The sequence below is a fragment of the Carcharhinus amblyrhynchos genome, chromosome 15, assembly GCF_965287045.1.
Source record: "Carcharhinus amblyrhynchos chromosome 15, sCarAmb.v2.hapA, whole genome shotgun sequence".
NCBI classification, from domain to species: Eukaryota; Metazoa; Chordata; class Chondrichthyes; order Carcharhiniformes; family Carcharhinidae; genus Carcharhinus; species Carcharhinus amblyrhynchos.
Genome location: NC_137338.1, coordinates 51,598,504 through 51,613,019, shown reverse-complemented (window position 1 = coordinate 51,613,019; position 14,516 = coordinate 51,598,504). Strand labels below are relative to the sequence as shown.

Genomic DNA, 14,516 nt, shown 5'->3' with positions numbered 1-14,516 from the left:
ATTGCTTCATCTGAGAACTGAACTTCCAGAAAATAGGGTGGCCTGAAGTCATCCATTTCTGAGATCCAGTATGAATTAATCAACTCCAAACCATTTGTTGAAACTAAATTAAAATTTATTTGAAAATTCGCCTATTAACAGGAGATTAGATATAATTTCTTTTCTTCACATTTTCCCTCATTTCCTCCTGAAAGTGTTGTGTTTTATTCCACTAATGCACCCCAGAAACAATTCATATGTAAGCCTGGACAATCTATTCAAATGTTGGGGCTGTATCAGTAAGCCTGGTTGTATTTTCATCCTATATCTACACGTGTATGTTTTGAACGTATATACAGCATTCAACTGTGGGAATTGTTAGGTTTTTTTTTCTCTTCACTTTCTGGATTAGCAATGCTAAGTCCATTCATTCCTGCTGTGCTTCCCCAGAGCAGTTCATACCAGAGGTTGAATATGTTGCATTCAAGTACTATAGCCCTCAGCACCATAACTCACAATGTGCTTGGTTAAGGGCCCAATGTGGTATCCTTACCAAGCCCCTTTAGTAATCTCAGCTGAGATTTTTGATTCACACTTGATCTTTTTACAAAATTTTAAAAGAGGATTCTAAATTTGATTTAGTGCTTGCATTTGAAGAATGTTAGTAATTAACACAATTGGCAGAAATTTTAACCTCCATTGAAGATCCATGAAATCCAGCGAGGAGTAATTTTGGCCAGGGTAGAAAACCAATTTAATCTTGTGGCTATCTTGCCTAGTGGCTAAAATGACCTCTGTGGCATTTTCTCAATTTGCACATTGAAGGAAAAGAGCTTGCAAGACTTTAGTTTCCTTGTTTAAATATATGATATTCACCTAATGTGCTACCTTTGTGCTCTCTTCTTACAAAAGCAAAATACTTTTTAAGCATTCTTCAAAAGTCAATGGTTTTGTAAACCTTGCACAGGTGGAGTTTATGAAACTGAGTGAGTAGCACTTGTCAGAAGCGTCTGTCTGATGTTCTGCATCCCAGGGCTATGAATTCATTTAATGCAAAGAACAGAAAATAGTTGTCAGTGCTTCATGCTTAAACTGCAAAAAGATATGTAATAAATATTTTACACAGAGTAGCAAACTTGCTTAATAATGACAACCTTTAGTTGTGATACCATCAGCCACCTTGAGTGTGACCAATTGAATGGCACAGAGTTGTATGTAAACATAGGCTTCTCTGAACATGTTCATCGAAAAATGGATGTGATTTCACACCATTGGCTAGTGACTAGATTTGTGAGAAATACTCTTGTGTTATCCAATCTCATAGGATTTCTATCTCAAGTTCGCACATCAGTGTACTGCAGCTTGCACAATTTTTAAAATCTGATTTAACCTTAGTCCTCATGGTAGTGGGATTTCAAGGAATTATGATTTGTTTGTACCAGTTTACGTGGTTCTAGAATTTCAAACTTACCTTATACCACCATGAAATTTGTAAATCATACAAAATTTAGTTGCTTCAGTTGTAAATCCCACTAAAGACTGTTGGGTCTGTATCTCGAATGGTGAAGTCTAATGATGATTTTTCTTTTCCTCTCCTGTATCTAGTGGTCGAACAGGGAAAATTCGTGTTCTGTCCTTTAAAAGTGGCATCATGTCGCTGTGCAAAGCACACCTTGAGGACAAATATCGCTGTAAGTTTGCATTGGGAATTTTAAAAATTATTTCTGCTACCATATCTTTTTCTTTAATTCACTAGAGTAAAAGTAGACATTATTGGGTTGGCTGTGGCAACCTTACCTTGACAAAAAACAAAAATTATTTTACAAGCTTTTGAGTTCAACATTATATGTTACCATAGACTTCCTTCAACCTTGCTAGTTCTCTCTTACATGGATCTTAACTTTCTTTAAAAGGTTTGTATTTTCCCTTTTTTATTAACTTTATTCCCTTTGAGATTTTTCTGCATGCTTAGACAGTTGACACAAATGAAAATATTGAAGTAGTTAACCTTTAGTAAATCATGAAGAAATGCAGCAGTTAATACAACTTCAAGATTTGCATGCCTCATTAACTCACAAGCACCAATTCCACAGTAGGTAGGCCCCATATATTGAAAATAGCTCACTTGAAGATGCCTAGTTACATCCCCAAGAGGAATGCACAAATCCTGTTTGTTCTGCCTCGAACCCCATGTAATAGCCTGGCATTACCATCACTGCAAACTGTTAACGTGCCACCAAGACAGCACCAGGGTACATTAGTTTTTTATGTATCCCTGTTGCCAGTGTACAGCAAGGTTTTGTTGCACAGTGCAAGGATTCCCACAGATACAGGAGTGCTAATCATGAAATCTTAAAGGAGACATTGTCATCATGAAGCAAATGTTTGACAAGCCCTTGCTTGTTTGTGTTCAAACACAAAACCAGTTGACACAAATAAACCATGGTGTCACTTATACACAATCATGGAATAAATGATGTGTGGTTCTTTTAGCTTTATTCCCTCATCAAACTAAAGAAATTTCTTTGCAATGGAGCTCCTTCAGTGATAAAAAATGGACTGTTTTCCACAAATGGCTTGCTTCAATTTTAATTTTTCATGTAAGCTATTGGGAAATGCTTTATGTTTGTGAAAAGACTCTTTAGAATTTTGACGCAAGGACATGGAATAGTAAAAATTAATCATTGTTGCACCTATAATATGGATTTTAGTTAAAGTAAAATGAGGGTATTAATAAACAACCCATAGCACTGGACACTGAGGTATTCTAGCAACACTGAGGCTGCATTAGTATTAACTCTTTCTGCTGTAGCCATTTTGATAGAATAATCTCTCAGCCAGATGTGACTATTTTGATTGCAGTAGCAATGGCTCGCACTATTGATAGATTTCACCAATTTCAGAATGCACCGCTCTGGCCCAGGCTTCTGCTGCTACTAAGTCAGGCCTCAGGAAGATGAATTTCTGCTTTAGAATTGAGCCATTGTAATATAAATGGCATCTCATCGAGGCCCAAATATGTTTATCAGTGAACAATGTATTGAGCTTGAGAATTAGATGACACACAGTGGAACCTAACAGTTCATAACAGGATAAGAATATGAAAGCTGGCAAAATTATAACACATTCATTGAGTATGCTTCAGCATAGCGTTTGATTTGGGGATGAATCTGATGTAGACTTAATCGTTCATTTTAGCTACCCATGAGTGGAGGAAATCTGAAGCTAGATGAGTTTGTGTGTGTTTATGTATATAATGAATGTACAGTATAGAATAGAACTACCAGAGACAACAATGTTGTGAAAATACTATTGAAATGAAACCATGCAACACTGAAGATGCAGTAAAATATCCCAAGGCACTTCATGGGAGGGTTATCAAACAACAACTGATACTCACCCACAAAAGGGATGAAGTTAGGTTAGATGGCCGAATACTTGGTCAAATCATAGGTTTTACGGAGGGCCTAAAAGGAGAAATGAAGCAAATGGGTTTAAGAAGCAAATTTCAGAGTTTAGGGCTTGGGTAGCTGAAAGTATGCCCACCAATAGCAGAATGATTAAAATTAGAGATGCTTAAGAGGCCAGTATTGGAGCGGGGCAAATTGAGTGTTGTGTGGCTGAAGGTGTTACCTCCAATATATGGTGAAGGAATCTGTCTGAAGCTTATATTTTGCCATAAGTAAGTTTATTCTTCAACAGCGTTACAGCTTCTTTATGATTCTTTACCTCCAACTGTTGCAGCGCGGTCTCTATTTATATTCTTGATCCAATGCTCATTATCTGTCCTTAGCAATTCATTGGCTTAATAAGGTAATTCTAAAGGTTATAATTGCTAAGACAGTGATAGTAGGAAGCTACAGAGAAATGGAGGGATTTGAAAACAAGATGGAAAAATTTAAAAAGGTTCTGGACTAGAAAGCAGTATCGGTCATCATACTATTTGACTAGTAATCAGTCCAAAAATATAACTGCAAGCCTGTCATTTCCTCACAGTATGATGATATTGCCCTCTTCACAGTTCACAATCCTTCCAAGTTATGTATCATCCACAAAATTGTCCCCTGAGTACCAAGATCTAGATCATTGATATATATATCGGGAAAGCAAGGGTCCCAGTACCGATCCCTGGGAAGCACCAGTACAAATCTTCCCCCAGCTCAAAAAAATGTGCATTGATGAGCGGCACAGTGACAACAGTGATTAGCACTGCTGCCTCACAGCATCACGGACCCAGGTTTGAGTCTGGCCTTGGGTGACTGTATGGAGTTTGCACATTCTCCCCGTGTCTTTGTGGGTTTCCTCCAGGTGCTCTGATGTCCTCCCACAGATATGCAGGCTGGGGGAACTGGCCTTGATAAATTGTCCCTTGTGTATAGGTTAGGTGGATTAGCTATCGGGGATGTGCGGGGTTGCGGAGATGGGGCAGAGGCTTGGTCCTAGGTGAGGGTCAATGCAGACTCGATGGGCTGAATCATCTTCTGCACTGCAGGGATTCTATGATTCTATTATTGTACTCTCTGCTGCTTATTATTCAGCCAATTTTATATCCATGTAACAAGAGTGTAACATTTGCAATTCTCCAGTCCTCTGACACCTCCCTTAAGTGGGGAGTTGTGCTGATGTCCTGGTTAATGTTTATCCTGACAAAGCAGAGGCAGGTTAATTGCTTCCTTAATTTAGTATGGAGATAGGTGTCCACATTTGCATCAGAAAGTAATTTATTTGATATTAAACACTGGGCTATCCCAAGGTGATGAATGCAAGTTATTTCTTACGCTTCTATGTTGCTAGTATTGTAATTTGAGAGAGTTTTTGTGCTCCTGTGGTTACAGTTGGCTGAAATTCGTAAAGTTAGTTCACTCCAAGAACTTACTATTTGATTTACACATGGGAGTTGGATGAATGGATCTAGGATCTAATCCAAATGATGCTGCGCTACAGGGTTTACATAGGACTGTTTCATTTGAATAAACAGTTCAGTTCACATCAATATGAATTAATTAAGTCCCTGTAGAGAGGGATTAATAGTATTTGTTGTGCTGATGTTCTGTTCCTGCAGTATGGTGTCCTGGAGCACGTCTTCACTAATGTATTTCATCTTTTTCCTAATATAAAGGTCTTCTCTTTGCAGATCTGTTCAAGCAAGTGGCAAGTCCCACTGGATTCTGTGATCAGCGGAGGCTAGGCCTACTGTTACATGATGCAATTCAGATTCCACGCCAACTGGGAGAGGTTGCATCGTTTGGAGGCAGCAATATTGAACCTAGTGTTCGAAGCTGCTTTCAGTTTGTAAGTATATGGTGCTTTTATCAGGACTTTGCTTCCAGCAGCAAAAGGAAACAAAAAGATAATTGGTGCATAAATTAGATCAAGTTACGCAGAATTAGCAGCACCAGAATAGATCACTCAGCTCGACTAGTCTGTGCCTGTATTCTGTACGCCACGTGACCTTCCTCTGTTCCTCATCTAACCTTATCAGCATTAAATTATCATTGAATCTCATAGCTCATTTAGCATGCAGAAAAACAGCGAAGAGATTTAAAGACTGCTCTTTTACTTCTCATTCCGTTTAACTTCAAGATAGCTTTATTAGCGGGGTAGGCAAAAGGTTTGGCCGCTGTTTGTTTTGCGAGCTCATCTCATTGATTTTGAGCCTTCGAACTTGAACAGGCAACCAAGTGTATTCTGCTGGCTTCTGTAATACTTCACACTTTCACAGTGAAATAAAAGCACAAAGCACCAGTACCCAGCAGATAAAGCAAGCTAGTGGACAGAGAACAGACAGACAGGTGAGGGTTTAGACCATTTTTCAAAACTGAAACACAAGAGGAAGACAAATGTATGGTTACACCATATAAAATTTTGCGCTGAAAAGAATGAAGAATAGTCTGCATGAAATCCTGCAGCTTATCAGTTCTTTTAAGGAATTGTTTTGAGGTACACCTGTTCTTTTCAGGGCAGACTTGTACATGGTGCAACCATAAATTCGTCGTTTTCGATGCTCTTGCTCTCACCATGGAAACCTTCAAAAAATTGAAACAGAAGGCAGAAAAAAGGGGAGGAGCAAAAATATATATCATGTATTGAGGTGATAGGCAGGTCCAGGCAGGAATCGTGAATGGGACCATGTAGCAGATCATCTTTGTCAAGGAGCGTTAAGACATTAGAAAAAAGGTGAATAAATTGCTAAGACAAAAAACGTGGCAGGCCTGAGGAAAGGGAAAGCCTGTGATGGAGGAGTGGGGTTCAGGTATGAAATTAAAATAGATTTGATAATAAGGAAACAGCTGAGATGACAGATTTCAGTTTATTATATTAAGAGGCTGCATGTTGCCCAGGATAATGTTGTTCAATACATTAACCTCATGTGGCTAATTTGAAATCTAGATGTGAATAATTGCTTTCTGATATTGTCACTGGAAATGTGATCTCAATATTTATATTCACACCATGTATGCAATCGTTTGTTGATAAATGATCCAGTGGAAAGCTGAGGGTGAACGTGCTTTTCTTCTTGGCTACTGATTAGGATGTTTGTCCAATAATTATAAACATGTGAAGCACATTTATTTGTATTGCGTGCAAGGCATTTTCCAAGAAAGTTATGAGTTTAGCTGAAAAGGTGTTGCTGTAGTCATTATTGTTAATGGTTAACATTTTCTATGGATAACACTGGCCTTGACCAAAAAGTCCTGTTCTTGAAGATTGCCTTGAGCTTTGTTGGAGCAGTTTATGAGACCAGTAAAAGACTATAGTAAGCTTTCCTCAACCGACATCAGTGACTATTTGAAATACTTCCTCTTTGTTTAATTTCTTAATGCTTCTTCCATTTCTTGTTTGAGATGCTCTACCCAATCATTCTTTCCTGAGTTGTTTTCTGTTTTCTGATACATAATAGGGGCGATTCCTCCAGCTAGCCATGGCGACATCAGCAGAGGCCGTTTAGTGGGCTCCCCACTGGTCGCCATGGCCTCTGCGCATTAAATGAGAATTTGCATTTCCTTAGCGGGCCCGTGTCGGAAATCTCTTGGCCCGCTAGCGGTGCCCCCAGCCAGAAGTGTTTCACTTCAGCGGGGGTTTACAACAGCTGGTGGCCCAACCCAGCTGGAGTGAAGCGGAGGTGGGATTATGGAGGCCCTTCAGCATGTTGGGGTGGGATGCCTCCTGAACATTGCCAGCATAGCCTCGTAGCGCTGTCCAAGGGGCAAAGTGGCGATGCCTTAGAGGCACCTTGGCACCATCCACCAGACATGGGGCTGTGCCAAGGGATAGAGCCAGAAGTGGGGCAGGGCATATGGGTAGGTGGGGCCTATGTGGAGGGAGATTGTGGGGGTGGTCCCGCTGCCACTTTGCATTTGGGTTCGTAGGCAGAGGGAGGACAACGATTGGGGTTGGAGGGGTGGGGCCGCAGGGTTGACCAGTGATCGGGAGGTCAGCAGTGTGGGGCTACTGCACACGCGCCAATCTTCACTCTGACAGATCAGCGCGTGCGCAGTGGCCAGCTCAGTGCTGTGTTGACAGCCCCTCCAGTGAGAAAAGGCCTCACCCCCAGAATTTCACACTAGGGCTGTCTGTGCATCAGAGTGTGCGAGATTCATTTTGAAAATCTTGCTTTGAAAAATCAGTGGGATTTACTCCAGTTTTGACACAAATCCAGCACTTCGAATTTTTGGAAGGGACTTCCACCCAATATACATTTCCCTCCCAGTATTTTTCTGCTTTTATTAACATGTTTAAGTTCTACACAATCATTCTCTCTCACCTCTTTCCAATTTCTGGCATCAGAGGCATTTTCAGCGGCCTTTCTCCTTTTCTGTATTTTCCGAAGAAATGATATCTACCCAAACCAATATATTGAAGAACATTTCTTCATGAGAAATTTTAGGTAGTGGTTTTGTTGGTTAGGCAAGAGAGCATTGAGGTGTTATTGACATGACTTTGGCCTCGTGTACAGGATGATGTGATGTGATTTATATAATTTACTGTGAATTTTTACTCTTGAGTGGACTTTGGGTGACAGACCAGTGGTGAAAATTGAAGTGCATACACATGTACTTCGCCCAAGGAGAATGGAATAGAAATCCAGGAGCAAGAACCCTGTTATTCTTTTGCCTGCCAGTAATATCAGCTCAATTGTGGTCTTAGCCAAGATCAGAAAATTCAGTGCGCATCCAGAATAAAACTGCTGTACGAATCAGTGCCACAGTCTGGAATTTATCCAGTAACTGATTGGAACTGCAATCAGTTGGCAGGCTCTTTTGTGTCTTGGTCCAAATGGGATTTATGATTCAGAGGTTATTATTTTATGCTTGCAATATTTTTTGTTGGAGAATAAAAATATTTTTACTATTTGCTTGAGTGAATCTATATAGAATGAGCTGTTCCCGTACGAATATTGTTTATTACCGCATAAGGATGGATAACCTTGTTCACATTGTGGATAATGACTTGTGTTTCAGAAAGTTCTGTAATCTTTGCAGCTCACTTAACTGCTTGTCAGTACCTGATGTATATGATTTTGTTTATGGCACAAGACTCTCCACCCAATGATATTAATGTCTGGACACATTTTAAGTTTTGCAACTGTTCCTCAGAATTTGCTTAATTCCCTGCCTGTATCGTTTGAAACTCTCTCATCATTGTATTTGATCTGAGCTGAGCACTATCATATACAAACACAAAAATCTGTCTGCCGCACAATCAGGTTTTACAACTTCCATTAACTAAGCAAATATAAATTATTGTACATTTATTTGTAAAAGAAGCAAAATTTGGGAGTTTTTTAAAAGTATCTGATTCCCAGGAATTAATTTCCAATTTGATATGAATCACAAAAAATTGGTTTGCAGGTGCAGCAGGTAATTAAGAAGACAAATGGAATTTTGTCCTTCATTGCTAGAGGGATGGAGTCTTCTCGGCCTTTTGCTAAGATCAACTGTAGTATCGAAATGCTGTGCTTGATTGAAGTCATTAGGTTACATTTTAACTTAATTTGGATCAATTTTTAAAAGCGGCATCTCGGCTTTTGGCTAAGATGCAAATGAGATCAAGCCTTAGAGAAGGAGTTATGCCTGCTCTAATCATGGGAGATCAAGCCCAAGACAAGAAGTAAGAGCCCTGTCTTGTCAGCTTGGATCAGGAATATCTCAACCTGTTGAGACTCTGAATTGGACTTGTTTTGATTGAATTGGAATAAAAACAAAAAGGGTGCTGGTGAGACTGATTTCTTTATTCCTGTTTGATTTCCTTACTTGAGAAACGATGCACTGCAACTGGAGGGAGTGCAGAGTTGATTCTGGAGTTGAGAGGGTTGGCTTATGAGGAGAGACTGAGTAGACTGAGGCCATACTTTTTGGAGTTTAGAAGAATAAGGGGGGAATTTTATAGGAACATATAAAATTATGAAACACGGAGGTTGTTTCCACTGGTGGGTGAAACTAGAACAAGGGGGCATAGCCTCAAAATAAGGGGGAGCAGATTTAGGACTGAATTGAGGAGGAACTTTTTCACCCAAAGGATTGTGAATCTGGAATTCCCTGCCCAGTAAAGCAGTTAAAGCTACCTATTTGTTTTTAAGGCAAAAACAGATTTTTGATCAGTAAAGGAACTAAGGGTTATGCTGAGTGGGCAGGTAAGTGGAGTTGAGTCCACGGAAAGATCAGCTATGATCTTACTGAATGACGGAACAGGCTCGGGAGGCCAAATGGCCTACTCCTGCTCTTACTTATGTTCTTATTGATATGGTTCTGTTCATTTAGTTTCTAACACCGAGTTGGGGTAGGAAAGATGCTTCATCAAAATACTGTGTAAGCTGTAATAAATGCAACTCTTTTTTTCTTCAAAATTGCATGAATCCTTTAAAAGAATTTACGGCATTTATACTTATTGGAAATGCAGTAAAAGACCAGTAACAGTACCACACGTATATTCCTGTATAATGAAATTAATTTGATCCGAATCCTGCTTTCTAAATAACAACTCCTGGACTGTACGGAACCAGATTTAGACTAGGCAAGAGATCAGCTGGTTTGTGTTCCACTTATACATTTTGCATTAGCCACTTTTTGTAAAACTGGTTTATATATCCAATTTAAGTCTAGTAAGAACAACTTTCATGAACAGAATTTAGATGAGCATAGCGTGCCACAATCTTCTTTTCCCAGCCCTTAGTGGTCTTGAAGGACAAGTTTTCCTTTTATCTTGCTGTCTCATTTATCTCTAGCCTGTGGAAGAGTAATGAAGTCTAATGCTAATGTATTTGACTTTGAGTGTAAATGTTGACATCCAATCACTTCTATGTTCTTTAGTCAGCACCTTTGTAAATGTTAGACCAATTGGCACTATTCAGGCTCCATACGTACCTATTGTCAAGTGGGACACTTTAGGAGCAATAAATAACATAGGTGACTATTGCCTGCCACAGTAACAAATGTTCTTGTTTGTTTATTTAGCAAAAAGACCTTCTCATGGCAAAGTAATGTCTGCTTTTTGAAGCGTCCATTCTCAACAAAAGCACTCAGACTACCATTTACCCTTGACACATTCTGATCCAAATTATCCAACAATCCTTCCACCATAAATGTCAGCAAAAGAATGATTAGTACATACTAAGGTTTTTTTTAGGTGCATGGTCTTAAGGAGCTTGATTATAGCTTACAACTCTTTAGATGACAAAGTGTACAACGGAGTAGGCAGCATTTCCAATGTTTTAAAACTGTAAGCCATTGGCCTTCCACACGTTGTACAATAATTCCTTGCGTAACATTGTAATTGTGTGCTTGAAAGGTGCTACTTTAAATTATATGTCATTAAACAGATCAGATTTTCCATCAGAGTCAATGTAAATTTCAGGAGGACCTCTCATCAGAAAAACATTGAACAATATATCATTGCAAGTTTAAATACTGTACACTTATAAATTGCTACATTTGAAAATTAAATAACTCCTGAAATAAAATAACAAATATCAAAGAAACATGTTAATGCTACTTGCTTCCCATTTGCCAACCCTCCAACTTAGTGCCATTCTTGCTACCCAGCCCTCCAGCTGCTTCATTCTTCTATTCATCGCTAACCCTCCTGCTAGCCAACACTCCTGCTTCTCTATTTCACACCCTTGCTATGGGCGAGATTTGTGAGCAGTGAGAGGCTAGAAAGCAACTTACAGAGCGAAAGCCATTTTGAGTGGCAGGCTCATGAAGATGAGCTATATTCTGGATGGGGCAATGACTGGGGAGCAGGAGAGATGACTTCAAAATGGCACCAATTGGTTCATGCGACCCTACATCAAGTCCAGCATCAAATGACATTAAAACTCCAGATGCTGAACACAAATACCAGCCCCTTTAAGTTACCAGCAGTAAAGCATAATGATTTAAACAGGGTGACTTAAGCTGAGGACTTATTGCACTGGATGCCTGCACTGATGGTTTAGTGACTGACCACAGTGCCCAAGCATCTAGATTGAACCCCTGGTCTAATTTAGTCTGGGCAATGTGTGGAATGAAAAGATTAGCTTTAGCAGCCTGGGCTGGGATGGGAAAAATGTGCTGGAAGATGTGCATCTGCAATTAGACAATGCTTGACATTGGCATATTTAAATGCCTTGTTGACACTCGCCTTACAGGGTGCGACATAAGGAATGGCTGTGTGAATAGAGAATGCAGTTAGACTCAACTCCTACAAATTTATTTTTATTTGTCAAAGAAAATATATATTGTGAGTGTTGTAAGACAATATTATACCATCCGGTAGAACTATTCCATTGCAATATCTGAGCCCACAGTTTTGATAGGCGGGGATTACACAGATTACAGCACCTGCTCTGAGGTCCAAACTGTGCAGCAAGATATAAGCTTCTTATCACATGCTTTACGAATGTAAAAAAAATTACAGTTAAATCCTCTTAGGTATAAAATGCATTTACCATGAAATTATGTTCACTGACCACGTGTATTCATTAAGCTCCAAATCCCTATAGCTGTTTACATGAAAAGCCACAGGTACAAATGCATGAATACAGTTTTTAAAAAAATTCGAAGTTGGCTTGTTGTCAGGTAAAAGAAACTATCGATATCGTCACATAAATATTGCAGCTATAGTAGCACAAGGACCACTACTGTGCAAGTGCTGCTGTGGGTCTGTTTACAAATCCCTACAAACCTCTACCATACCACAGAGCAACTGAGCTTTTTGTCGTCTTCAGCCACTAAGAAATGTAGAAGGAGCGGGAGTAAGCCATTCATTCTTCCATCCTGTTCCACACATGAGATTTGTACCATGGAGCGTCTAGTTCATGTGTAAAATTGAACACAACATATTGATATGCTTTAAGAATTTGGTTGCTGTGGTTTATAATTTATTCACCAGTTAGGGAGCACAATCTTTTCCCAGCCTCGAAGGCCCAGAAAATTCAAACAGGAAGAACAAAGAACTGCAGGATTACAACAGCTAGTTTGCCAGGCTCAAGGATCACTTGTGATCTACAGCTGCACTTTATCAGTCCTGTCTCACCACGGTGACTTGAAATATAAACTATTCACTTTGGCTGGCATGGGTTGAAGTCTTTGAAACCTGAATACACAGCTTCATTTTTGTTTTCCAGTCAATTTGCTGCCAATTTTCCACCCTCAAAATTTCATCATGATCATGAGTTGAATTCAGCCATTTTCTCACTCGGGTAAAATTCATCTTGAGCTCTGGTGCAAAATGGAGTACTAAAGTGATTCTGCAAAAGGTGGATTTCACCACCATTATCTTTACTCCATTGAGTTGTGTCATCAATTGTAATGCCTGCAGAAGGAAGCATGATATAATTTTGTTGTTTTCTTGATAGTTCCTATTATTCTATTAAGCCTGTTTCTTGCTGGAGGAGTGGTTCCATAGGTCACTCAGTTTTCTGGTGTTTCGCCAAATGGTGGTTTTTCACATGTTCAGACAATGAGTGACACCTTTCGTTTGACCTGTGATGGGTTTCAAATACCATCCCACTATCAACGCATGGATTTTTTCCATTGGATTTCAAATAGGAGGTCATGCATGACCAATCTCATTGAATTCTTCTAAGAAAGTGCAGAGAAGAGGAATATGGGATACATAATGTGTTTGAACTTATGTAAAGCCTTTGGTAAGGTAACTCCTAATAGACTCATGACTAAGATGTAGAACATGTGGAACTAAGGGGAAAATAGAACGGATAGCAAGCTAGCGACAAAACAGGAAACAGTAAAGAATAAGTGTTGTTACTTTGTAGGCAAATAGAGGAAAGTGTGTTTGACAAGGATTGGAGCTGGGTTCACAATTTACAGAAATGATTTGGACTTGAGAGCCAGATGTACAATTTCAAAGTTTTTGGACGACTTGGAGAATCTAGTTATCACAGAGAAGGGATGTGACAAAATAGAAGAAGACATTAATAAAGTTGGAAACGAGCATGTCATTGACAAATGATCTTCAACGTATTAAGTACGGAGGTAGTACATTTTGGTAGTAAGAATAAGGAGGCCGCATACTCCTTTGAAAATAATGTCTAAATGGGATAGTGGAACTGGAGGATTTGTACAGGTTGTCAAGTAATGACACAGGTTAATAAGGCCATAACAATAATAAATCATTAAGGTTCATTTCTAAATGGGTAGAATTGAAAAACAAAAATGATGTTAAACTTGTATAGAACTTCGGTTAGACAATATTTGTTATAGTGTGAAGATTCCACAGCACAAAAATGTGCAGGTTAGGTGGATTGCCCATGCTAAATTTCCCCTTTGTGTCCCAAGATGTGTAGGTTGGATTTGCCATGGGAAATGAATGGGTAACGGGAATAGAATGGGGAGAGAGTCTAGGTACGATACTGTGCCAGAGAGTTGGTGCAGACTCTATGGGCCAAATGGCCACCTGCACTGTAAGGCGTCTATAAATTCTAGTCTCCAAATTTAAAAGGGTACAAAGGCACTGGGGAAAATGAAAGAAATATTTATTAGAATGATAACCAGAATTGAATGATTATGCCTATTAGGAAATAGTGAACAGGCATTTTTCCCTTGAAAGGGAAGACCGCTTGAGAACCTAATGAAGGTGTTTATGATTAAGAAGGGGAGGTGATAGAAGTAGAGATGATTTGCACAATTTTCCAGCTCTATCTGTTGCCAGGATAATCTGATTCCACTGAAAGTCCATGGACGTTTGGCTGGGCCACTGCATCTCCCATGGTGGGTCACGTCATGGAGGGGCCGGAAAATTCCAGCCAATGTTTCTGTTTGCAGGTGAGACCAAGAACTAGTGGCTCAATGAGGAAATCAGGAGAAACCTCTTTACCCAGGCAGTGGCTTCAATGTGATAGATGTAGTTAAAAGGAAGCTAGATGGACACATTGGGGGTATGGATAAAAGGATTTGTTAATGAGGTTAGATAAAGATGGATGGGAGGTTTGTATGAAGCATAAACAGCAGAACGGACTTTTGGGCTGAATGGCCTTTTGTGTGTGTAATTAATTAATACTTGAGAATGGGAAAGCCAAAATATTACTGAAAATACAG

General features: G+C 39.4%; 1 protein-coding gene across 10 annotated transcripts in view; it reads left to right on the top strand.

Moving 5' to 3' along the window:
• Positions 1 to 14,516, top strand: part of dmd (dystrophin) — a 1,714,977-nt gene that overhangs the window by 1,615,562 nt on the left and 84,899 nt on the right. For all 10 annotated transcript variants that reach the window (XM_080203928.1, XM_080203931.1, XM_080203930.1 and 7 more), the window contains 2 exons: positions 1,585 to 1,670; positions 5,114 to 5,271. In XM_080203928.1, the coding sequence (XP_080060054.1) occupies positions 1,585 to 1,670; positions 5,114 to 5,271 (244 nt within the window). The remainder of the gene's footprint in view (positions 1 to 1,584; positions 1,671 to 5,113; positions 5,272 to 14,516) is intronic.